The sequence below is a fragment of the Strigops habroptila genome, chromosome 16, assembly GCF_004027225.2.
Source record: "Strigops habroptila isolate Jane chromosome 16, bStrHab1.2.pri, whole genome shotgun sequence".
Taxonomy (NCBI): Eukaryota; Metazoa; Chordata; class Aves; order Psittaciformes; family Psittacidae; genus Strigops; species Strigops habroptila.
In genome coordinates, this window is record NC_044292.2 from 4333338 (window position 1) to 4359156 (window position 25819).

Here is a 25819-nt window from a genome sequence, read left to right on the forward strand (position 1 = left end):
AACCCAGTAGCTTTATTTCCTGACATACCTGGAAAGGAGGACCACATGTGCAAGCAGCACTCCCCTGTTTTCAGCTGGTCCTTGTAGTCAAAGAGCATGACATTCACCCAGGCGATGGGGCAGTCCTGCAAAGCAAAGAAAGAAGCTCATTTGGGTGCTGTAGTTGCAAAAGCTGGATGAAGGGAATAGTTAGTTCTTAACAACAAAGTGAGATATCCCCATGTAAAGCAAAGGCCTCACAACAGCCAGGGATAAGAAGTTATATATTCTTGATCTTTTCCAAGTTTGCAGGCTGCTACACAGAATGCTACAGGCAGGTTACTTCCCACTCAAGAGGTACCCCCTTCACCAAGGGCCTCCTATAAAGAGTATACCACCCCAGGTAGCCATGCCTGCCTGCTTACCTTTTAAGTTCTCTTAAAATCAGAGCACAAGATGGCATCAGATTCAGTTATTTGCCAAAACCTTTTGTGTAGTGCTGAATGGCACCAAACTCTCCCCTCAAATATGTCTAAAATTTCTTCATTTTGCATAGCTGAAGAGTATCTAAGTTGCCTGTAAGGCCTTGAAAGTCCACACTCCATGGTATTTGAAGGAGCTGTGGCACACATATTTCATATATTTCACAGTTTGAAGGGAGGGAGAAGAACCTTAATTTTGAAGCAGGGAACGCAGAGTTAGTGTGACTTCAGAAAACTAGGCAAGGAACACCAGATATATCTGATAATGGGAAGAACAGGCTTGGCTGCTCTCTACAGTCATAAACACTATCTATACAAACCAAAGGTTATGCTGCCAATCCCCCACCACACCCCCCCAAAATAAAACCCACAAGTCCAACGCAGTCACATAAACCAGTCTCATCTTGGAAGTGGAGGACTGGGACATGGCAGAGAAGCCTGTCTCCCTGCCATCAGGGCAGACATATATTCCACAAATGACCTAAGATTTCCTGCAGTCAGGTTCCCCAAATGGAACAGTTTACTGCATATAACAGTTTATTTCATATAACAGCTTCAGCCACACCAGCAATCCACTCAGTTGCTCAGAAAACACCAAGGCTTAAGCAGACGTGAGCACAGAAACTGGCTTGCAAAGAGCTTGTGAGGCAAAACTGTAGTCAAAGGCACCCCAAAGAAAGGAATATCTGAAGGGAACCCCAGTGATGCATCCTTTTGTTCCACTGAGACATTCTAAAGTACGTATCAGGCTTACCCCAAAGGTCCACCAAAGGACTTGGTGGAGGTAGCAAAGTCAGCATTTTCCTCTAATGCCACAAAATTAATCACTTGCAAGTGGCCTCTCACAAACCTCTGAGTTGATGTGATTAGTGAAATCCCACTTGACATATCAGCCTCTAGATCATAGGGAAAAGCCAAACAAAACACCACCAGCAATAACCTTTTCTCACAGAGTAAGTGACATCAAACCACAGTGCAGAGCCTGCCAAAACACAAGGCAAGATTTCTGGTGGATAAAGTCCAGCAAAGCAACGATTCAGCATTGAAAGGACAGAAATATCTCCTGCATGACTTACAGAAACACTGAGCCAACCCTCTGGGTGACATTAACCCTCTGACTCATCCCAGTCAGCCTGCAAGTGTGCCTGTTTTTGTGGTAGGAAATCATTTAGTCCCACCTATCTGCTCCACACACAGACAAACAACATGCTTGTAACTAACCTCTCAGTTCTGTTAGCAAAGCAAGCAGATTATTCATCAAACACAAAAACCAGGGTGTGCTCTGACTGTAACCTCCTCTCACCAACCATTTTAAATGGGATCTGGCACCTCACTCATTGCTGCAGCTGCCCATGTGGAAAAATCTGTTTCTGCAGAGCTTAGCTCCAGCAAATATTGTGATTTGATATTAAGAACTCACCAGAATTCATCCATCTTTCTCCAGTACCAGGACACACGTGAACAAAATCCTCTTAACAACTCAGCTAACCAGGCTGGTTATGTTTTGTCAATCAGAATAGCAAGATTTCCTTCTGACTGCTTCAAACCTGAAAATTATTCCAGTGTGACCACAGCAATGCAGGCTGTGGATGAATCAGATATTCTGCTCAACAAAAGCTGCCAGCAGGAGTTGGAGCTCTGCTATTCTTAAGTGCAAAAACAACAATAAAAGGGTTGATCCTGGTCCTGGCCTCCGAATGTTTCCCAGTCTGAAGTCTCCAACCCAGCAATTGGTTCACACAAGCAGGACTCGTGGGTTGCCTGTTGCTCCCCAGACATTAATGCACTGTAACCCTGAGAACCCTATTGATGTGAACACAACAAAGCTCAGTGAACCCTTCAGCAGCGAAAAGGAGCTAGCAGAACTGAGACTGAAAAGCTGTGATCGCATTTGCCAGTCCCTCATTTCTCTGCACTCTAGTAAAGATGGCATGACTAAACCCTCTCTTTAAAGCATGGAAACAGTGTTTTTGTGGCTACAAAAACAATAATTTTCGGAGGAACAAATGCATTTGTTGCTCATGAAGAAAACTCTTCAAGTGCAAAGAGCTGGAGGCATCATGCTTAAGTTACAACACTGGGAAACCAGTGATTCAATTACAGGCTACACTTAGATCTACTTTTAGTTACTGAATTATTAATGAACTACAAGTTTTGGAAGAGAGATGAGGAAAGTGAGAAATATCGCTACATCTCTGATTCAGAAGCTCAGAACAAGAGGTTCCAAAGTGGTTTAACACTTTCCATCCTCAGTTTGCAGCATCTTGCTGCTGTAACCTTGAAAATTCAAGGTTAGATGCACTCTCATTTTACCTCTCCTAAAAGCTGTGCTGTAGGCAGTTTTTACATTCCTCATTTTCTTCCCCTTTCTTAACTGTTAACTTGCTCCATGGGAGATGTGGATGAAAGACCTTACTAGAAAGAAGATGCAACACAGAAGATGGTTTAACCTCAACTCTAAAACAAGGAAGTTGCGGAGCAAAATACAGAGACACTGACACAAATGATTCCTCTTTATGTGCTTTCAGATGCTGGGTATGTTTCTTAATGGTCTTTCTGGACAAGAAATTACATTTAAACTATCTTTTCTACAAGCAGCCACTCCTCAGTTTCCTGTTCCTGTTGAAGATGTTACTGGCAATCATTCTCTAAGGCCTTTTATTAATGAAGTCTTATTCTGAAAGCAAAAGGCATTTGGTTCAGAATGGTGCCCTCCAGCACTGGCAAACCTGGCTCAGCCCCACGCTGGCTTCTACTTACAGCTTTCTTGGACTTCTTCTTGGTGGAACGTGCCTTCTTTGCCTTCTCAATGACAGCATAGAGGGCAAAGCAGAGCCGCGCCATACGGGGAAGATCACAGATGTTAATATCAAAATCCAGCCTCTGCTTCCACACAGGCTCTGAGCACACGTTCACTTCAGAGCTTGACACCGTCTTGCACAGCATCTCGTTGCCATGAAAGAGCCCTGCTTGCACCACCAGCTGAGGGAAGGAGAAAGAAGAGAATGCCATGAATCCGCGGGGACTTGACTTGTTTGCTGAAGAGATGTGATTAGAAGAGCTGCAAAATGATGGGGCACTGGGCAGAACAACTAACTATTTGATTACCTGTTTCTTTATAAAGCCTTGCCCTACATATGTGAGATATTCTTGCCCTGTTTCCTTCCTTTCCCTAGGGGCAGCCATTCCCTTCCCTTTCTCCTCCTTCACCTGCTTTCCCTTCATGGCAGACATCCTGCAAATCCCAGGGCTTTGCTGCATCATGCCTTCTCTCTTTACTTTACTTGTCAGAACCTCTCCCATCATTCTCTCTTCTCAGAGCTGAATTTCCCCTCCTCTGCCCTTTGCAGACTTCCCTGTCCCTCCATGCCGCTGTCAAGCCATATTCCTACAGGGCAGCAGCTCTGCTACTCCCATTTTGGCAGGGCAGTGCTTCTAAGAATGCATTGCTGGGCTGCTGGCTAGCAAGTTCCCTTCCCCTTCCTGTTGTGCTGCAGTTTAGAAACTGCCCAAAGGCTGAATGAAGCGTAAAGGGAGGATCACGTGAGACCAAACTGTCAGCCCCTGCTTTCCTCACCACACAAACAAGGCGTGCAGCTGGGAAAGCCAGAACACAAAACCAAAACTCCAAAGTGAGTCAGTACCTACCTTCATCCTCTCATCTGCATTGACCTTGCTGCCTTGCACCAGCTGGATGTAGAAAGACTGCTCTAAGGACCACAGAGAACCATAGTTTGGCTAGAAAGAGAAAAGGGTTCCTCCAATCAGAAATAAGTGCAATAAGGACTTCTCAAGCCAGCACCAGACCTCATCTCTTCATCACATGCTTTTTGCTCCAACAGGAAAGAGCACTGCACTGCATGCGGGCAGCATGAGGTCTGGGACACCAGGGAAGTTGTGGAGGGAGCTGGAAGGCTGACTGGAAATCCCTGGCTCTTAAACCCTAGCTAGGGACCTGTCCTGAGGAGGGCAGGGAGAACCAGCTGTTGTTCCCACACAAGCTCAGCATCTCCATCAGTGGATGATTTGAGGTTGACCCTGCTGGGTCACTGCCCCCTTTTACCTTTTTCTTGGGGAGCGGGGGAGGCTTGGTAGCAGTCTTGGGGGGGCTGGTGATACAGTTGGTTTGCTCGTCTCTCATGGCAATGATAGTGGAGGAGTGTACCATGGTCAGATGGGGCGTCAGGCCTCGGTGCAGGCAGCTGCGAATGTACTGCAAAGAGAGGAGAGAGTCAGCAGGGATGAAACAGAGCCAGGCAAGAGCAGGCAGCAAATCAGAACTGGCTGGAGCAGAAAACAGGTGGAAGGAGTAAGGAAAGGACACAGCAATAACCAAAAATCAGTTTTAATTTATCTCCTCTTGGCTTTATAAACCTGCAACTCAGTGGACTCATGTTGCCAGAACTGAGAATATGAAGTGCCTTTTATAGCTGGCATTTCATCAACTGACTCAAATGGCTGCATTAAGGGAAAACACTGAGGAGGATTCAGCACTCCCAACAGCAGTTTGCCTTGCCAGGGGAACACAGGATACAGCATTACTTGCCCAGCTTTCAGAAAGAGAACCCCAGCCCACCATGCAAGCAAACAGACATTTCCAGAACCACAGCCTGTAAATGCATTTACACAGCACTTGGTACCCAGGGACAGAATTAGATCATTAGCCCCCAAAAGCATAAGGATCTGTTAGGCTGTTAGAAGTATCCCCTAAGAAGCATCCATGTCCTGCCACTGATGTGTTGCATTCCTATAAACAGCGCTGCCTCCTTGGGCTGGAGGATAACAGGTCTCAATCCACCCTCCCAGCAATGGGAACAGACTCATTGCTAAAGGAAGACACAAGGCTCACCTGGAACTGGTACAGGGGGTAGTTCCCATAGAGGTATTCACATTTCCCATTCACCTGCAGGGTGTAGTCCTCTGGCTTCTCCAGTGTCTCATGGCGGAAGACAGTAGCCTGCTTCTTGATAGCATAGCTCATTAATGTGATGGGGAACTCATTTGGGGAGATCTGGAAAGTGAAGCTCTCCTGCAAGCCCAACAACACAGCATACACTGTCAAACACCAGCACAGGGCTGAAACCAGCACAAGGAGCAGCAGTAGCTCAGCAGGTAGGTAACAACATTCCTGCTACTGACAATAAAGAGAAGGATAGGAAGGCAGAATTATCCCCACACACACATGAGCAAATAAGCAGGGATGTTTACCAAACTGGGCAGGAGCATCTTTCAGCAGCGCAACCATGAGACTGGAAATCAGGAACTTCAAGTCCAGTTCGAGCAGAATCACCAGTTCATGTGGTTGCCAGTCATTAAAAATCACCCCACTGTCACTCCAGCAGCAAGGCAGAGCGTGGCTAGGGTCACCATGCTCAAACGCACTGCTCTGGAAGGCCCTTCTCCCATGGGGGTGACTCCTGCCTCATGCCAGGCATGACATGCAAAAATGACACTAACCCAAGGGTAGCAGGCAAGGATAGAGGCCCATGGGCAAGCAGCATATGCTGAGCATGAGCTGAGCAGACTCCTGGGTTCAAAAGGAAAGGCATGTATTGGATTCTGTGCTCCTCTCCCTAAAAGCTTTCTGCCACATGTACATGCAGGAACCTCAGCTACCAGCTAACCAGTACACCCAATGCATGTTCAGGAAGGAGAACAGCTCCCTTGGTTGGAGGCTCAGAGTCTCCCTCCCAACCATCTCCACAGGAGAATGAAGATGAACACTGAACACATGGAAACAATGTCCATGCACACATTATTCTGTCTCCAAATTCCCAAAGGTTCCCAAAAGGAAAGCACAAACCAGTTAAACATTGCCACAGAAAAGATTGTGCTTTACCCCTCCAGACTGAAACTTGACGTTGACAAAAATGTTCTTGGTGGGGATATGGAGAGGGCCAGTGCCAGGGCCTTTGGCCATGGGCTCCAGCTGCAAGGGGAAGTTGTACTCCATCCAAGCTGCCCAGCTGAGCTGCTGCCGCTTCGCTGCTCTCTCCTCGCAGAACTGGCACATTTTGGTGCGGAAATCATTCACCTCTGGATCCTGCACTGAGTCAAACTCATGCAAACCTTGTGGAGAGTAAGAGAGAAAGGCAAAATAAGCATCTGCACCCAATAGGGGAAATGAGCCTTTGGTAATCAAGTGTCTGTGAAACAGTCTTCCTAACCTCATGCTCACAGTTTGGCCAAAAGGAGAAGTCAGCCAAGCTATGAGCGATTGTTTATTTACTATGTACAAATGCACCCAACTCAATTACTATAGCCCTCTGCCAGCAGGACACACCACAGAATCACTAGGGTTGGAAGGGACCTCTGGAGATCATCCAGTCCGACCCCCCTGCCAAGGCAGGGCCACCCAGAGCAGGTCACACAGGAACGTGTCCAGGTGGGTTTGGGATGTCTCCAGAGAGGGAGACTCTACAACCCCCCTGGGCAGCCTGTTTCGGTGCTCTACCACCCTTCTTGGGCCTGCACACACACTATTCCCCTACCAGATCCACCAGAGACCAAACTTGCTCATTTCATCACCTGCATAAGCATGGCTCCATCACTATTCCACACATAGCAAGGCTGTCTGGGACAGAAGCATGTTTCAACACCACTGCCACACTCCTGGTGATGGGAACTGACCTTTTCCAATGAGCAGGCTGATCTGGGAGTTAATAACCTTCTTGACTCTGTCTCCTTCCCGAGCCACGAGCCGCAGCACCGGCAGGAAGGGCTGGATGTCACAAAGCCGCCGTTGCTCGTCCTCCAGCTCCTGCTGCTCTGCTGTCTGGTTGATGCACGTGAAGACATAGGCCTCAGGATCACTGAGCATATGGTACAGCGGCTCATACTGAGCATGCTTCCACACCACCTGGGCCAGAGCAACAGCAGGGTGAAACTACTGCTGCACTGCCAGAACATCATCCTCCTCCTCATCTTAAGGGTCTTTTCCAACCTAAATGATTCTGATGCCACCCCACAACTTCATTCCCCCAAGAGACACCATTTGGTAAAGGCAATGCACAGCCAAACCTTCCCGCAGCATTCCTGGAGCTGCAATCACAGGCTGCTTTTCAGCCAAGCCTGGTGGCTCCAACTTGTGCTGAAATGCTGGCCAGATTTATTTGCAAGTGCCTTTAACTTGCCTTCTTTTCATGCTTGCCATTTGTTTCAGGCAAAGTAAATCCTTCAACCTGACTATTTAAATATCCCCCACCTGAATACCTCACTGTAAGTACTGGCTGACTGCTGGCCTTGTGAACTAGAGGTATTGCTCCCACTGGAAGCAAAACTCAGTTAAATAACTTGCCCCCAATAACATAAAATCTATGACAAGACCCGAGAACCCTCCATCCTTCACTCCCAGGGGATGGCATTTCCACACCACTGTTCATTTCTTCACTCTCATCCTAAGTGCCTGCTACAGGAGACGGAACTCCAGAGTAGATGGGCCTCTGGTCTGGCCCAGTGCCTACGCTGGCTGTGAAACACAGACCCGTAACTTAACAGCTGGAACCGGTCAGCTCTACTTATGGTTTTTAGGTTGGTTTTGGTTTTTTTTACCTGAAAACTGCAGCCCGAGAAAACCTGGAATAATCTGGCACTGTGCTTCTGTCCCTTGTGATCTGTGACTCATCTAGGCCAGGCTGCTGCTGCAGAGAAAACCTTTCCCACTGTTTTCCTTCACTCTCCCCTAACCCGGCTTCCAGCCCAGGGAAACAAGGAAGCAGCTACATTTCATTTACACAGGCTTTCAACTACAGTATTTTATTCCTCAAAGAAGCACTAAGTAAAATCCTCTCTATCACTCCCATTCCCAATTTTCAGTGTTCAATTTCTGTAAGCTGGCATCCTGAATACTTTGAGTCCGTCCAGCATCTGTATTTGACTATTTGGGAACTACTGCACATAAGACTGTGGAACAAGACTGTTACCTGCTTGATGGTGCCCAAGCTGGCATTGCAGGACACAGAAAGGTTTAAATATATGCCTGTGGGCAGCAGAAAGTCCACCTGGATGTTTTGGTTTTCCCCCTTGGACCAGAATTCCATAGGGCAGTAAATGCCTGGGGGCATCCTGCTCACTTCTTAGCTACCACCTGCAAGAAAGGGGAACAAGGTCTGTTGCTGATGACTACATAATATCTCCTCAGATCTGTGCGGGGCTCTGTAGAAAGTTAATATTAATATGCAAAAGAACACAAAGAAAGGAAGGTTCAGCATATCCCCCCAGCTCAGGAAAATGTGCAACTTAATCAAACTTCCAGCCCAGTGTCTTTAAGCTACAGAGGCATTCTTGCTATGGCATTTGCTTCTGCCTCAGTGCAACCCTTTCAAGACTGGGATTAACATCTACATCTGCATTTGACAAAGGAATTAAAGAAGTACCTTCACTTGAGAACAAAGGCACTTGTCCCAATAAGCTCATCTACGACCAAGCAGCCAACACAAACAGTAAGTCCCTACCCCTGGCTTGGTAAGGCAGTCCTCAGGCCACATGCTCCAAGCTCCACTTTGTTTTTCCAGAGCTCAGTTCCAGTCTGCAAGAGGGAGAAAGAGATGTTGCTGGTTCTGAGTGTGCATTTTCATACACACAAATAATATTCCACTGTATATCACCCTCTCCCCCCCAAGTACAGGAAAAATACGTAAGGCTGAGGCAATCAAAATAGGTTTGTTAATTCCATTTGCACCTTTTCACTTGGCAGGGCTCTACAGTTTATTCTTAGTGTATCCAAAGAACTCAAGAGAAAAAGAATCTGAATGCTCTCAGGTATAGACTGGTGGTTTCAAAGACAGGATAAGTGCACACATGCACAGCTAAAACAAAAGGTATTGAACAGAAGCCCATCGTACGTTTGCTTTCTTAAAGACACGTAACACCACAGTCAAAGAAACCCTCCTACTCCATCCATTTGCCCACAAGATAATACTACAGCTGTATAAAACTCCTCTAACAGATAACAAGCAGCAGTGTGGTGTTCCCATATGCAGGAAGAGATTAGAACTGTTAGCATTAGCTCCTAGCAAGAGACAGGTAAGTACTATAACTAATTCTCTTCAACCACCTCAGCAGAGAAACCAACTCACCCAAATTCCCTCTCACTTACCAGCTTTTCCACCAGGTCAGCAGAGAAACACACCAGAAGCACAGCCTGGAGGGTGCTCACAGAGCCATGGCTCGTGGCTGCTGTGGAAAGCCAGGCTTCAGCCTCCTGCCAGCCTGACTGCTGGGTCTAAATGCAGCCCTCCACATGTCCCGAGCAATTCTGTGTCAAGTATCCTCAGGCCATGAAACCAGCACCAAATTTGCCCATTCACAATTTAAAACATGGCTTTGCAGCCGTCAGTGTACAAACTTAGAGAGAAATTAAGCAAGATGCTGCTGAAGATTTGGGTCTCCCAAATCATGAAGTCTTGCTGGCAGCCTCTCGTGAGCCAGCCCCTATGCTTCAGTATGACAAGAAGCCCAGCATCTTATCTGCCAGTGCCTGGGAGCGCAGCACTTCCCCATCAGCACTGAGGTGAGGATTCCCAGAAGTCTGAGCTATGTTTTATCTGTCCCGCTTCCTCAGCGCACACACTGTGTCACACAGAGACCGGATACAGGGACCACAAAACCACCCATGTGCCTTAAGAAGGAGGGAAGTAAAAAGGGGGAGGAGGCAAGGTTTACAAGTTTGAATAAAGCAAAACAAGCTGCTTCTGCTCAATAACAACAAACCCAGCAAGTTTCTGGAGGATCTGCTACCTCGGCCTTGCCCAATGGCATAAAAGCAGCAAACTACCATGACTCTGCTGACCAGCAGAGAATCATAGAATCATAGAATCGTAAGGGTTGGAAAGGACCTTAAGATCATCTAGTTCCAACCCCCCCTGCCATGGGCAGGGACACCTTGCCCTAAACCACGTGGCTCAAGGCTCTGTCCAACCTGGCCTTGAACACCGCCAGGGACGGAGCATCCACAACCTCCCTGGGCAACCCATTCCAGTGCTTCACCACCCTCACTGTAAAGAACTTCTTCCTTATATCTAATCTAAACTTCCTCTGTTTAAGTTTGAACCCATTACCCCTTGTCCTACCACTACAGTCCCTAAGGAAGAGTCCCTCCCCAGCATCCTTGTAGACCCCCTTCAGATACTGGAAGGCTGCTATGAGGTCACCACGCAGCCTTCTCTTCTCCAGGCTGAACAGCCCCAACTCTCTCAGCCTGTCTTCATATGGGAGGTGCTCCAGCCCTCTTATCATCCTCGTGGCCCTCCTCTGGACTCGCTCCAACAGCTCCATGTCCTTTTTATGTTGAGGACACCGGAACTGTACGCAGTACTCCAAGTGGGGTCTCACAAGAGCAGAGTAGAGGGGCAGGATCACCTCCTTCGACCTGCTGGTCACGCTTCTTTTGATGCAGCCCAGGATACGGTTGGCTTTCTGGGCTGCAAGCTCACACTGCCGGCTCATGTTAAGCTTCTCGTCAACCAACACCCCCAAGTCCTTTTCTGCAGGGCTGCTCTGAATCTCTTCTCTGCCCAGCCTGTAGCAGTGCCTGGGGTTGCCCCGACCCAGGTGTAGGACCTTGCACTTGCCTTGGTTAAACTTCATAAGGTTGGCATCGGCCCACCTCACAAGCGTGTCAAGGTCCCTCTGGATGGCATCCCTTCCCCCCAGCGTATCAACCGAACCACACAGCTTGGTGTCATCGGCAAACTTGCTGAGGGTGCACTCAATCCCACTGTCCATGTCACCGACAAAGATGTTGAACAGGACCGGTCCCAACACCGATCCCTGAGGGACACCACTCGTTACAGGTTTCCAACTGGACATCGAGCCATTTACCACAACTCTTTGCGTGCGGCAGAGACAGGACAACGACTGAACTGCTTCCTTCTGCTGAGGGTTTCTACCCGACATCACACCCCACCACATGTGAAGTATCTATCTAAGCTATTAACACTACGATGTCAAGTTCAGGTTGCTCAATACCTTCGTTTTTCCAAACTCACTGATGATCTCCCGATGTAGAGGGATTTTTCCAACAGAACCGGGAGTGAATATGCCACAGGAAGAACAACTCCGGACTTGCATGGTCTCTGATGCTTTGTTTACCCTGCTTTCCACCCCCCTTCCCATTACTAAATTCAGGATGCTGCCAATTTTTAAAGGCCCCAGCATCCTCTCAGCCTTTCATCCTGGTGGATGGACATATTAGTGTTACAAATCCCATATTGTGGCAGGGATGGTAGCCTGAGGTTCAAGTTAATCAACCCACACTTAACAAAGTAGTTTACTGCATGACTTTCAGATCTCTCAAAGCCAGGGCAAGCAAGAGAAAGACAGAAGCTTGGGTTTTAGTGGGATGCAAACCCACAGAGCTAACCTCAAGCAGGTACACAGGCTATCAAAGGTCCTTTGCTTATCAACACCAGGCCACCCATTCTCTACAACAAGACACCCCCAGTCCTTACTCATTCTACTGCAATATACTACACAACATCTTCTTGCTAGAATACTTCCACATTCCCCCACCTACAACTTCCTATAATACTTCTTCCTCCCCCACCAGCCACATCCCCCACAACCCTCAACTACTCGTTCCAAGTGCCAGGCAGGAACACTGCTGAGTTCCAGCTCCAAGGACGCCAGGCAGTGTAGTAGGGGCTGAACAGCAGAACAGACAACCAGAACACACACAGCTCTTGCTCTACAGCTGGTACATACATACACTCCATCCAAGAGATAAACCTCAAGACTGGGTGGCCAGAGGATTTGTTTGGGTGGCCCAAGTCATAACAATGAGTACACCCAAGCTAAAGACCTGGCCCTTGTGAAGGCCAAATATGTTGTGAACTTCATATACTGGAGGTATACACACAGCATTTGAGGAAACCACAGGCCCTCAAATTCATCTCACGCAGCAGTTTTCCTCTGGGCCTGCTTGTACACAAGCCTGACCCAAAAACTGCCCCGTGGTATGTACTTGCTTGGGCAGGACACCCAAGGTCATGTGCTGTGAAGGCCTTCTATAAGCCACGCAATTGTGCTGACTCCAGGAAAGGGAATTGCCCGGGCAGGAGTTGCAGGGGCAGTGTCTCGGGGGCATTGCTGCTGGCACATGAAGATAAGATGCAGTTTCCTCAGTCTCTCTGGATAAGCAGGGCCCCAGCTGCCCTAAAGAAAGAACCACTCTTCCCATCCCACAGGGAGGCAGTAATGGAAGCTCTTTTCCCAAAAGCAGCAAGCACACATGACGGGAACCTCAGATCATGCTAAGAAAATGCAAGGAGTGACCAGTCCCAACCCAGTGGGAGAGCCCAGCAGCGGGACACACAGTGTGTGCACTGGCTGATGCACAGCATGGGCTGTGACTGAGGTCCGTGGGGCCACCACAGCTGCTTCTTTCAGCCTGCAGACAAACAAGCTCTCCAACTGCAGGGCACAGAATCACTTCGGACTTCTCAGAGCACATATGAGGAAGAGAAATCATGCTGTCACACCACACAGGTCCCAAAGCATCAAGCGTGCACCCAACAATAGATTTCCATGGGTCCAAACACAAAGCTATTCTCCACAATTCCCAGATAATCCAAGTGTACTCTCCTCTCCACATGTATTTCTGTTATGAGGAATATTTTTGTAAGGGGAAAGTAAAAACCTGTATACTACAGACTTTCTCAGGAAACTAGGAATGAAATACATACAGACCCATTCCACACTGACCCTGCCTCTGGTACAGCAGGAAAACCTCCTGGTAGTGGGCAATTGCTCCGTAAGCTCTCAGTGATTTTGGGATACAGAGTCATATCCTAGAGAAGCCATAGGGGAAGATGAATCCATTGGTACTAATCACTTCTTTACTGAGAGCTGTATGGGCAATGAACCCATCTTACAATGCCCAGACCTCTTCATCACTGGGCAGCAAGAGAGGTGGAGGAAAATAACCATGAGGCAAAATTCCAGCTTTCAGATGACGACAAGTCCTCAGCTTCCTCTCCCTCCTTTGCCTCAATACACTATTCTGCAGGAAAGCTACAGACTGCTTTGACCTCCCTAAGGTTTCCCCTGGCATTAATTAATGTGAAGTTAATAAATGTACATCTTTAGTAAAGGGGAGAGACGGCCAAGGCAGAGCTGACACACACATGGGACTAGTCCCTGCACCAGCCTGCCAGGAGAGAACATAAAACCCCAGTATTCCTGGATGCCATGTAACAAATACAGGCACACCACCAGTAACAGGACGTAGCATATGTTTTGAGTTCACGCACCCTGAGGAATAAACAGTTGCACAGAAAGGCAAATTTATGCAGAGTGTAAGAGACGCATTTGAAATTACCCAGTCAGTATTTATCAAGCCAGCAGTCAACGCGAATCACACTAACACAATTCTCCTCTTACACAGTTATCAACCACAGCTCTGGTGTTCACAACATGCAGCTTCTTGAGGGGAACAAGAACACAACTAAGCAGCAAGGTAGCACACTCACACATGGAACAGTGCTCCACAAACCTCTGTGAGGCTGCAGCGTCAGACAGGCACGGAAGCTCCAACACCCACAAACACATTACCAAATTACTAAACCCCAGGACTACACAAATACCTTTCAAGTTGATGAGAAACAAGTGCCAGGGAGCTCACAGGTGATGAGTGCTGCGTGGGAGACAGCAGGAAGTCACCTTCATCGCAGGCATCAACTTAGCTGGGGGAGGAGAGCACGGGAATTTTGCTGTACACACAGGACTGGCTTGTCTGAAGCACATAATTGATACACTTAGGTTTGGACCAACCCTAAGTTTTTGTAGGTGCAGTCCTATCTCAATGAGTGTTCTAAAAGGGTTTTAAACTTGGGCTTGCTTTTTTGGTGAGGGTCACAGGGGAAAATAGGTCTGCTGTATGCTAGGGCAAGGCACTGGAGCATTGACAGGCTGTAAAATTGCCCTCCAAGAACAGACTGGGTCCCAACTGTGCTGTTAGGCCACGACTGCTCTCTTTCAGTTCCTGTCACAGTGCGGGACCTTCAGTATAGGCTGAGTTGCCCCAGAGCTCTAATTGTCTCTGGTTCCTCCTTCAACACATATACACAAGTGTAAGACTTGGTAAGAGAAGACTAGGACCCCTTGAAAAGATGGGGAGAAGCATCCAAGTACTGAACAACCCCCAAAAATCTATATACCTTGTATCTTCAGGGTTCATTTCCTCAATGAAATGAATCTAGTGTAGAATACTCTAATCTCCTTTACTTGGTTTAGCATAATAAGACTTCTACCAAATACAACAATCAAATAAAGGTTTTTGCATATTAACAGCTTCTGTTGTGTATGCTGATCTCTCATATCCTGCCACACAATTCCCTGCACTGGTTCATTCATTCAACGGTAGCTTGTTGTTTATCCAACTCTACATAGTAGACACAGTTACATTGCTTTGATAATGCTTTTTAGTAGAGATTTCTAAGCCTTCCATTAGTCACCTTTACTCCCTACTTTGCTTACACAAACCATCAGGCTGAGGTAGACATACAAGGAATGTGCCCAGCATAACTGGGCAAGGGATGAAAACACACACAGCCAACTCTGCAGGCCTCTAAAGCACTACAGAGCATCCCCTGCCCTACCAGAGGGGCTGATACAAACCAGCATTTACACACCAAAATCAGCATCTTCCCTGCATCCAGATGTCAGTGGAGAACCATGGATTTTTCCACCTCCCAAGGAATTGCTTTAGCTATATGGAGACTACAAAGATCAGGCTTTGAACAAGCACTGAATCCAAAGAATCCCTTGGCTTGTGCTTTTCCCTTTATGAAATAAAGGTTCCTTTACTTTGAGCATTTATACTGCTCAATGCCCGCCTTACACATGCAGACCCCATAAAACAGGCTCACAGAGAAAAGTAATGGGAAGCAGAAGTACGCTAATGTAATCTGAACTGGAGCTAACCTTGTTTGTGTGCAGGGCTGATGATGAAAGGGGTTGTCAGCAAGGGAAGAGATAGGCAAGCAGAATGTACATGTTGTGATAAAACCAGGCTGTGGGGCTCCTGGCTCCAGAGCGACTAGAGAAAGAGCATCAGAGTGATACACCATCATTCAAGCTCGGCAGGAACCACAAGTAATAGCCAGAGAGAGGGAAAGAGGAGTTCAGGTAAAGCAACTTAAGAGAAATGGAAATGTACAGCCATACCTCATTCTGGAAGTACAACAGTATCACTAGAGAGAGATGGAGGAACCTCAGGGAGTAAGAAAAGCATCTGATGGGAGGCCTAAAGAACCTTGCTTGGTGGAAACTTTCAAGCAGCCTTTTAAGCGAGTTTAACAGTCAATCAACTGCTTTCAGTATTGGCTGAGGAGGCATCTAGTGGAAAACAGTGTACTTAGTGGTTAAAGCCAGAGCTTGAAACTGGCAACTTGCAAGGTTCCATCGCTAACCCTGACAACTGTTGGATGCGTAACTTCAAACAACAACTCCGTGTTTCAATTTTCTCATATACACAAGTATATCTCACAAAGGATGTTGCAAGTCTGAAATTCTGGCAAGCTTACTTGGGATCTTTGCACTTTTGCTGTTATTGCTAAGACACGCAGAGACTGGGAGCTGGAGGAAGTTGTGATAAATGAAAGCTTCTAGCTGAAGAGGTCGCTGAAATTTGTCTTTTTCAACTGCTCCCACGAGCGGACAAGACCAGAAACCCAAGTACATCTTGCTGATGAAAACAAAAAAAATCAACTATTTCTAATGACCTTTCACTGCTACATTCAACTTAACTTCCCACCTCAAGCACATACAACACACCACACTTAGAGACTCTCTTTGGAGAGCTCTTAAGTCTTCCTCGTGCCCTGCCAAAACAGAAAATCCAAAGCTAGCCCATAGCAGATACACACACCGCTGTTAGTGACGGACCCAGGCAGCACGACTGCAATGTCAGAGCAGGTACGATGGCCAGATGTGGCCAGGCAAGCCAAACCTCTGGGTGACTCTTCATTGCAGTGACAAGGTGCCAAGTGCCAATCCCCCCAGGTAAAGGCCGGGCAGGAATCTCAGCAGGACAAGACCCCCCCCCCCAGCAGCCCATGAGGTCGGTCAGCAGGTGACACGAGTGGTCACCATCCAATTCCTGGCCAAAAGAGAGACACCAGTGCCATCCACCCACCTTGGAAACAGAGAGGAGCGCTGCTGCAAGCATCTATTCCTGCGGGGAGGGATACAGCTTCAGGGGCTGACCCCAAAGCAGCTAAAACCTACACCCGAGTCTCCAAACGCCCCACATTCATACAGCAGCGGTGCTTTTCCTAAGGCACACAGTTTGTTAAAGGAGCCCGGGCAGTAACCGGGATTTGCCGCCGCAAACAGCACAGACACACACGTAGCGGCGAGACGCGGAGGACAGGGCGAACCGCGCCAGCCGCGGGGACCTCGGCGATGCCCGGCAGCGGCTCCCGGGGGCCGCGGCAATGGGGTGCGATGAGCCCCGGCCCGGCGTGGGGACCGGCGGCCGCTCCTGCCGGGCCCTGCTCCTCCTCCTTCTCCTCCCCGCCGCCGCGGGCTCCCCCCGGCCCCAGCTTCCCCCCGGCCCCGGCCCGGCGCTCACCTCGCTGCTCGCCCGCGGTGTCTCCCGCGCTCCGGCCCGGCCCCGGCCCCGCTGCCGGCTGGTGCGGGCGGCACCGCCCCGGCACCGTCTGCAATGGGCCGCGCGAGCGCGCACCGCCCCCCCGCGACCCGGCGAGCGCGCCTGGCCCGCCGGTACCCGCGCCCCGGGTACCCCGCGCCGGGCACATGGAGCCCCGCAGCGGCCCCGCACTGCGCACATGGAGCTCCGCACCAGCGGCCCCGCACTGCGCACCGCTGACCCCGCATCAGCCCCGCACTGCACACATTGAGCCCCGGCACCGACCGCGCACCACTGACCCCGCACCGGCTGTGCGCCGCGCACTGCTGGCACCGCACCGGCCATTCTGACCCCGCACCAGCCGAGCACCACGCACTGCTGGCCCCGCACCAGCCATTCTGCACCGGTTCCCAGTAACCGTACAGTAACCCTGCAGCAGGGATGTGGCACTGTGCTCCAGCACTGCAGCACTGCACAGCAGTCACCCTCCATCACTGTCACGCACAGGTCACTCCAGGTACACGCTGCACACCAGCAACCTGTGCAGCACTGGTTTAGGCAGCCCAGAGCAATGTAACGGCCCCAGGAGAATTTGCCTGGTAGCCAAACATTGAAAATGGCCACAGCTGCCACCATCCTGATGCAGCTGACACTGTGGATGCATCAGGGACATGCTGCTGGCAGCACCAGCCAACAGCTCCATTATTACCACAGTCACAGGTCTAGCTATAGGACACCGTGTTGAAGGCAGGCCCTAAACACATATGTATAAAACTACAAACAGAGGGGATTTAAGATGGTTTGGGATTCACTCCTTCCCTGGAAAGGGCTCCTTTGACAATCTCAACCATGCACTTGTTCTTTCTTCATCTGAAAAGTTTTGTGCAATGATACCCTCTTTAACCTACCAGAGGGGAGATTGAGATGAGCTCTTAGGCAGAAGTTCTTCCCTGTGAGGGTGCTGAGGTGCTGGCACAGGGTGCCCAGAGAAGCTGTGGCTGCCCCATCCCTGGCAGTGTTCAAGGCCAGGCTGGACAGAGGGGCTTGGAGCAACCTGCTCTGGTGGAAGGTGTCCCTGCTCGTGGCAGGGGGTTGGAACTGGATGGGCTTTAAGGTCCCTTCCAACACAAACAATTCTATGACGGGGATGACTCCAAACCAAGGAGAGTTAAGTGATTTGGGGGACAAGGAGAAATGTCTCCAAGGCAGGAAAGGTGCTCCCAAAGTAGGAGCAGGGTAACACTAGGTTGTAACACTCTTGGTGTTTTCACTAGCACCTGCTAACCATGGGAGAGAGGAACCCAGCACAGCTTTATGTGCTGGGATACACAGGCCACACAGGTAATCGACCCTTATCTTTTTCTTCTCCAACCTGTTGTGCAGGCCCCTTGGCTGCAGGGAACTGCCAAGCTCACCCACCCAGGCACCAACCCATGGCACAGGGGTCTATCCCACCAGTGCCCCAAGGGTCAGCCACTTCTCAGTGGGGCTGCTGTCACCCTTCTGCACAGAGCATCGCTCTGACTCGTCACAGGAAATCAGTGGTGATTCCCCAAAGCAGCAGCAGATGGGGATAAGAAATGTTTCCAGTGTTCAAAGACAGTCTCTCCTCTGTCTCATTAAATTTTCAACAGCAATTAGGTACCCAAAGACCATTTGAAAGCTCACTTGAAAAGCCTCTCTTTTCCCACATCTCCTCTTGCACTTGAGAAGTGCCCACTGCACTTTGGGTCACAAATAATTAGAGATTGTGAACCTGGGTTTATGCTTTTAAGTATTTCACTCCTGCACATGGAAACAACCAACCTTGGCACAGGATACAGTTAATGAGAGCACGTTGCCCCGACTGGTCCTCCCCAAATCACCATTTTCCCTAAATCTTCTCCTGGTGGAGGCACGTGATTAAGGTATAAATTCTTTTTTTTTCCATGTTATAATCCAAGAAAAGCTCATTATTCTTACAATCTGACTCATTTTTTTTCCCCCTGAACATTACTACTTGGCAACACAGAAATCTTGCCATCAGTACGAAGTGTGACTGTTGAAACATTCATTCTTCGACTCCATTTGAATCTACTATCATGCCTTAATGCGACCTTTTAAAGCTCAAACTGTCTATTTTAAATCACCAGCCCTGACATGTGTTGATGATATTTTTAACAGACTGTTTACAGGAATTCTGGTTTCTGTTCTGCTATTTTCTTTTTCTCCTTTTCAACAGCTTTTCTACTCATCTCCACGTTTCACATATAGGACTGTACCAAACACTGACAGGACATTTGCCTACCCGGCCTGTAAGAAATTGGACAACAGAAACCATAAGGAATGGACAAAGGAACTGGAAGTCAGGAAAACAGTTGCTACCTGCTAGGTTAAAGATCCGAGACCTCCAGGAAGAACAGAAGGGAAAGCTCAGTCAGTTGTTTTTCCTCTCTTATTGACAACAAAACAGTGCCAATGCATTTGAAGAAAACACTGCTAAGGCAGCCAGTGGCATCCACGTGGCATTTTTCCAAGTGCATCCAATATTAGGCATGTGCTGGCCATGCCAGTTGTAAGAGACCATCACCACGCCATGCCAATGAGGTGTAAATTTACCCAGAGCTGTTCATAAACTCTGGAAGGTTAATTCTGTATTCTCAGCTCTTGAGTTCTCCTGCCATGCTGTGGGCATGTGCTCCATGTCACTTTTCCCAGTGAATTTGCCACAAATGTGATTCCATGCTCCTGCTGAACCAGGGGTCAGCCTTGTCCTGCTTGGCAAAGGATGCAGACCTCAACGTAGTGCTCCCAACTGTTGCACCATGATCTGAATTTTATGGACAATTCATTAGGACAGTGCAGAGGAGCAAAGAACGGCCACTGTTTGCGTAATTGAGGGGCCACAGGGACTGTCTCCAGTCTCTGCCACAGGGAGATGGCAGATCCGTCCCCAGTTCCGAGCCCTACAATAACAAAAGATAAAGCAAAGTGCAACAACTACAGCTTGACTCCAAGCTAAGCACCAGGCAAAGACAACCGAGTGTCTAAAACAGACATGGACATAGTTGCTGGATAACAAAAATTGATTTTCATTTAACAAGTTAGCATTTTTCATGCATAAATGAAGGCACTTGAAAGCAAGAAGGGATGTTCTCTCAGACTGCATGACAAAGAACATGTGCTTGTGGACTACCCAGGCTTAACATAAAGGTGCAGAGAGCACAAAGACAACTGGAAAGGGGTGATGAGTTCTCAGACATTCTGCATCACACAACTGCTGGCTGAGAGTACAAGTCTTGGCAGGATAAGGAGTGTCCAGAGCTCACTGGAGAGAGGAAGAAATCCCTGTGGATGGGGATACATATCCTGCAGGGATTGACTAGGGCTAAGGGCTGCTGCCAACTGTGTATTTACCAAAGCCAAATCTAAAGTGCAATTTTCTTTTCATCTTATGGCTGTGCCCAGTTACAAATGACTATTCACATAAAACCTTCTTTTTACACCCCTTTTCTTCAACAAAAGCCATTTTTGAGCCCTTTTTCTTAATTATTAGTCTTTCATAGCTCCTCTTTTTTCAGGTTGTTTCTTCACTGCCCCAGGTACACCATTCTGGTATATCTGCTCACCACCTCAGCATCCCTTTACGCAGTGGGCACAGTTGGAAACACTGGCAGTACAGCTCCTCACCATCTCTCTTCCAAATCCTTTCTCTACACCAATTTGCTGCATGAGAAATGTAGCCAAGGTTCATAGCCTAGATGACACATCTGGCCAGCTTTTGGAGGATAAAAGGAACAGGGGGAGACAGAGGAGGATGACAACAAGCAGGTAATGTAACCACAGTGCTTTGGTATTTACAGGATTGCCCAGCAAGAACGTTTTCAACTGCCAGTGGAGCACCTGGAGAGAAAACCACCACACCTCAGGATCTTCCGTGTCCTGAGCCACATAGATGTTGGCAATCTTACTAAATAGTAATGTTTATGAAGCTGTATCCACCACTTCTGCAGACAAGGCCAGAAGCAGCCTCGCTTATCCGCCACTTACTGGGGTATGGGGTAAACAAACAAACAAAAACCCACCAAACTCACCACATTGAATTGCACCACAAAACAAACAGGAAGCCAGAGCAGTTTTAGGAGAGTTGAAACTATTTGCTCCATGTGGTTAACACTCCCCAACAGGCGGGAAACCGCGTTTCTGCTTCAGCTATGCAGTTACAGCTGGTAACTTGCTCTTATTTAAAAGTCAAAAGAGGCTTTTTTGGCAACAAGCTCTGAAATAGCTACATGAAGTGTATAACCCTGACCTGCACTGGCTACCACAGAGGTGAGCAGCAAAGCTCACCCATGCGAGTACAGCCACAGGATACATCCCTTGCTGAGAAATGCCTGTGGCCAAACCAAACAGTACTTCAAGATTTGAAGATCACTGTGTCTTTTTGCATCTTACACAAAAGGTCTTTATGCTACAGCATAATGCTGCACTACTACAGGCTTTTCATTCTCTCTTGGGATTTCATTAAACAGACACACACACATACATAGATACGCGGCACCCAGGCTCTCTTGCAAATCAAGTGTTGTACACACTGAAGGGAAGTTAGGGTATCAGGACAAACTGTATGAAGTATTTTAACTGCACCTCACAGCCTCCAACTGCTGTACACATTAGTTTTCCTATTTTGAACTTTCCAATTCTCCATCTTCAAACAGCCAGAGCTGCCACAGCCTTATCCATTACAATGAACTTCATAAACAGTTTAATATTGCTCTGTTTTATACATGTTTATTCAAGTTGGACACAACATAAAACATGAGGGGAAGAGGAGATCTTCGTCACTTTGAAAAATCACTGCTAGTGCTCTAAGGAAAGCATTGACTAATCTAAAGCAGCTGCAGACCCAAAACCTCCTAAATTTTATTGGGGAAATTCAGATATGGACTCACAATTTTAATGTCAAGCCCCATTATGTATTAATGTCAAGCCCATTATGATTATTCATACAGCACAGCAGTGTGGAAGGATGTTAGACACAAACTGCTCACCTTGCCAGAAGCATTATGTAGTATAGGAGGTGCTGGTGAGTTGTTAGGGGGTGGGATTCAAGGACCTGAGCAGCCTGTTTGTTCAAATTAATTGGCCAAAAGCTGCATGGGGGAATTGTGGAAAACTCAGGTTAAATCTCTGGTGTCCTTGCTAAAGGACTTGTTTTATTAGGATAATGTGAATTTACTTGTTGAACATCTAAATATTTAGTGAGGAGAAGAAGAAAGAAGAAGAAAAGTGGAGGAAATGGTGACTTAAAAAACCCCATTGGGTCCAGAATAACTCGAGCAGGTTGGGGGAGACTGGGCAAAGGCCATCAAGTGCAGTGGGACCCATGACTGATGGAAATGTAAAGAGACGATGGACAATGACCACACAGGGAAGACCTGCAAGGAATATGATCCCATAGTTCCTATGGTAATGATGGGTCCTGCCAGGGTTGAGGAAGGGAATCCCACCTCCATGCATTGCTAACTTGTCACATCCTGAAGCACACATCCTTAACCAACCCTCAAACAGATTCTGGTTTTCTCCTGTTCTTCATCTATGCTCAAGCAACCTTCCCAGGAGGAGGATCTTTCTCCAAAGGAAAATGCTCCAGTTATTTCGTAGCTTGGACTTGGGGACAGCCAAGTGCGCAGTGTTTAGAATATTAATTGTTTTTCTTTCAAGAACAAGGCCACAGTTTGCTTGTTGACACTGCCACAAGAGAGATTTCAGAGCAGAAAACCATGACAAAGTCCCAGCATGTTTTTCCTCTTTGTTTGATGGACACACATTCAAATTAAAAACTGCCTAAGTGAAATCCCATGAACTGTACAGGAGGTGATGGTGAATTATTAGGGGGTGGGATTCAAGGACCTGAGCAGCCTGTTTGTTCAAAGAGCTTCTGAAATAGTTTCAAGCCCGGGCACTCAGGAAAAATGATGACAAAAAAAAAAAGATACTCAGCTCTCTTGCTGAAGGCCAGAATGGCATCATTTGGTGTCCTTGCCCAGACAAAAATCTCTGTTTATTTGTGTGACTACACATTTAAAAGAAGAATATTGCAGACTTGAGAACAAAATTCCTCTATGATTTCCCCATGAATGTTTACAGAGGAAAAACAAGCAACAAGGACTGACCTGAGTTAGCTGAAGCAAGCAGCTGAGATTCCTGTCTTGATCAGCAGCAATACCAAAGGATTTCTGAAGGAGAAAAATCCCTGGAGGCAGTTCTCTTTAGGAGGTGACCAAAATGAACAAGGCGGCTTCTTTTGATACCTCCTTGACTGCTTCTTCATCAGAATTTCAATGTTACAACCTCTGCCTGTGCCAAAGTCTTGTGTTAAGGAAAAAGCAAGTTCTCTTAATTGTTGGTCTTGCAGCACAACATCCCAGAGAACAGAGTCAAATGCTTGATAGGAGGAGGTGCTACTGACCCAGTTCTGTGAGATACGTGAGCCCACAGCTATATCAGGGATACAGTTTGAGCTGCTGACTGCAAAAACACAAGATAAAATGGTTTGGGGAAAACCACACAAAAACAAACCAACACCAACAAAAATCCCCACCAAAATTACACACACTGCTTCAAAAACCCAAGACTTAATGCTTTCAAGGACAGGACCTGGAGTAAGGTGCTCATGTTAAACTGCTCATACTGGCACTGATGCCACAGCTGTTAGTAAGTCGTTCCACTGCTTCTCTCCACATTCTACAGGGCATTTTGTGAAGCTTTGCTGTTTGTACAAGTCATCTGAGGTCTGTGACGGGTGGTGCTACACAGGTTCAAAGCATCAGTGTCTCAACACAGAATATCACTGACTTCTTTATCACTCCAAAATATAATTGCACACACACACACAGCATTTCCACACACACAAGAAATGCCTCTCAAAACCTCACTCCTGTTGAAGATGGGTTTTGGATACAAAACCAAAGAATGTCAAACACATGGGTAGAAGCTGCATCCCTTTTCTGACTATTGGGTTCTTCAGGAGGAACAAACAACTTTCCTCTGTTGTTTTGCAAAAGCATTTCTTGGGAGTCCTTTTTGCAGAAACTGAGTGATCTGTAAACCCACAGATTTCCATTATGAGTTGTAACTGCCTGTTTAACAAAACCACCTTGTTTCATCTTGAAATTACTGTTAGGGGATTCTGGATCCTTTTCTCTGCTACCAGAAGAAGAGCAGCACCAGTTCTCCCACCCTGAGAAGCACTGTTCAAGTCCATGAGTGTTGGGTTCCCCCAAAAATATAAAACTAGACCTCAGTGACAGAGTAGTAAAACAAAGTCCTTCATCCAAGTTGGGAATTTTGGGGGTCCTTATTGACTGTTCCCAGTAAGGCCGGATCTCACCAACTACAGTGTGGGTGGCTGTCTGCATCCTGATGACACAGCCAGATGCAGGTGCCTTCCCCTGCTAAATATTTTGCACAACCTCATGAGTTTGTTATATTTGGGTGGGTTTTGTTTGTTTTGCTTTATTTGATGTTTAAAGTGGATATTCCAAACTAAGCAACATCCAGAACCCAAACAAATACACATAAAAACCCCCAGAATGTGTTGTGTTACAAAATGAGGCAGATGCCAGTGACAAATGTCTGAAGCATTTTTTAGCAGCCACCTGAAAAATCACTTAAGAGTCAGAAAGAAGTAGCAAAGGCCATTGTGTGAGTCATCAGTGACAACAAGGAGAAAAGGAATGTGAAGAGTTTATTTCTTTGGTACTCAAATGAGAGAGTGCTTTGGGCTGAAAAGAAAATCATTATTTTTACTGTTAGCAGAGTAAGATTTCCATCTGTGACCAGGGGAATTTCCACCTGAGACAGAGCAATGAAGAATCATTTACATAGCAGGAGGTAAAGCTACAGCTTCTACCCTGGGAACAGTGTTGAAGGAAAAACAAACTCTTTTCGGTAGCAGGAAAGTGCAAAGTTTTTGTCCTCAAATTTTGGGCCAGAAATAGATAATGTTTGTTTTCATTAAGTCTTGAAAAGTTCTTACAAAGAAGAGAAGATGTATTTCATAGAAGCAAACAGTGCAGCCAGCCTAAACAGAACTAGGACTGGGAAACTGTACCAGACAAGTATTAACTATGCTAAGCACTTACACTACATGCTACAAGGGTGAGTGTGCCTCTCAAAATAAAACAAAAAGCTTCACTGTTTATTATTGCAGTATCATCATTTCAAATGTGGCACCAGCCAGGATCTGAGTGAGGTCAGGTCTCCCCTCACATCAGCAGGATGCACTTAAGCAGCTACATTTGCTGCCTCAAAGGAGTTTTGCAGGTCTCATCCTGCCTCTTTCCATGCTACTGGCCATGCTACAAACTTGCTGCCTTAGCTTCCCTTTCAGGACAGTGGGAACAGCAACGTTCAGTATTGGGTCACTTCAGAGATGAGAGTTTTGTTTTCCTCCCTGTCTTCATTGCTGCTTTTTCTGCTATCAAAAAGGGGAAAACCAGAGTACCACAAACTAGCAAAGTCTTTAAAGCCAGTCACCTAAAACCAGACATATAGGGGAATCTGGTGGGGAAGAGCCTTTGGGAAAGTTCTCCACCAGCCCAAAATCATTCCAGTGTGGATATGAGCAGGAAATCACAGCCTGAGGGATAATTTCAGCCAGTCCTTGGGATGGGTCCTCTGGCACACAGTTTGGTTGGAAAAGCTGCTCAGTGCTAGGCTGGCATCCAGTAGCCTGATGTTTTACAAGGGTAGGAATGGACATCTCCAGCAAAGCCTAGGTGTT

The 25819-nt window shown here is 47.4% G+C and overlaps 1 protein-coding gene across 5 annotated transcripts in view; it reads right to left on the minus strand.

Moving 5' to 3' along the window:
- The window catches only part of PIK3CD (phosphatidylinositol-4,5-bisphosphate 3-kinase catalytic subunit delta), a 38830-nt gene extending 15575 nt beyond the window's left edge, over positions 1–23255 (minus strand). For 2 of the 5 annotated variants that reach the window (XR_003994562.1, XM_030507625.1), the window contains exons 1-10: positions 17035–17117; positions 8915–8988; positions 8384–8547; positions 7092–7320; positions 6301–6530; positions 5311–5490; positions 4525–4674; positions 4110–4199; positions 3222–3443; positions 29–125 (exon numbers count right to left, since the gene is read on the minus strand). Coding sequence is in view for 4 of the 5 variants with exons in the window: in XM_030507625.1 (XP_030363485.1) it covers positions 29–125; positions 3222–3443; positions 4110–4199; positions 4525–4674; positions 5311–5490; positions 6301–6530; positions 7092–7320; positions 8384–8524 (1339 nt within the window). In the remaining variant the exon portion in view is untranslated. Of the gene's footprint in view, positions 1–28; positions 126–3221; positions 3444–4109; positions 4200–4524; positions 4675–5310; positions 5491–6300; positions 6531–7091; positions 7321–8383; positions 8548–8836; positions 8989–9558; positions 10081–11429; positions 11672–17034; positions 17118–23207 lie in introns of those variants that run through there. The other 3 variants (XM_030507626.1, XM_030507627.1, XM_030507629.1) reach the window with 3 other exon arrangements.
- Between the last annotated feature and the right edge of the window lie 2564 nt (positions 23256–25819).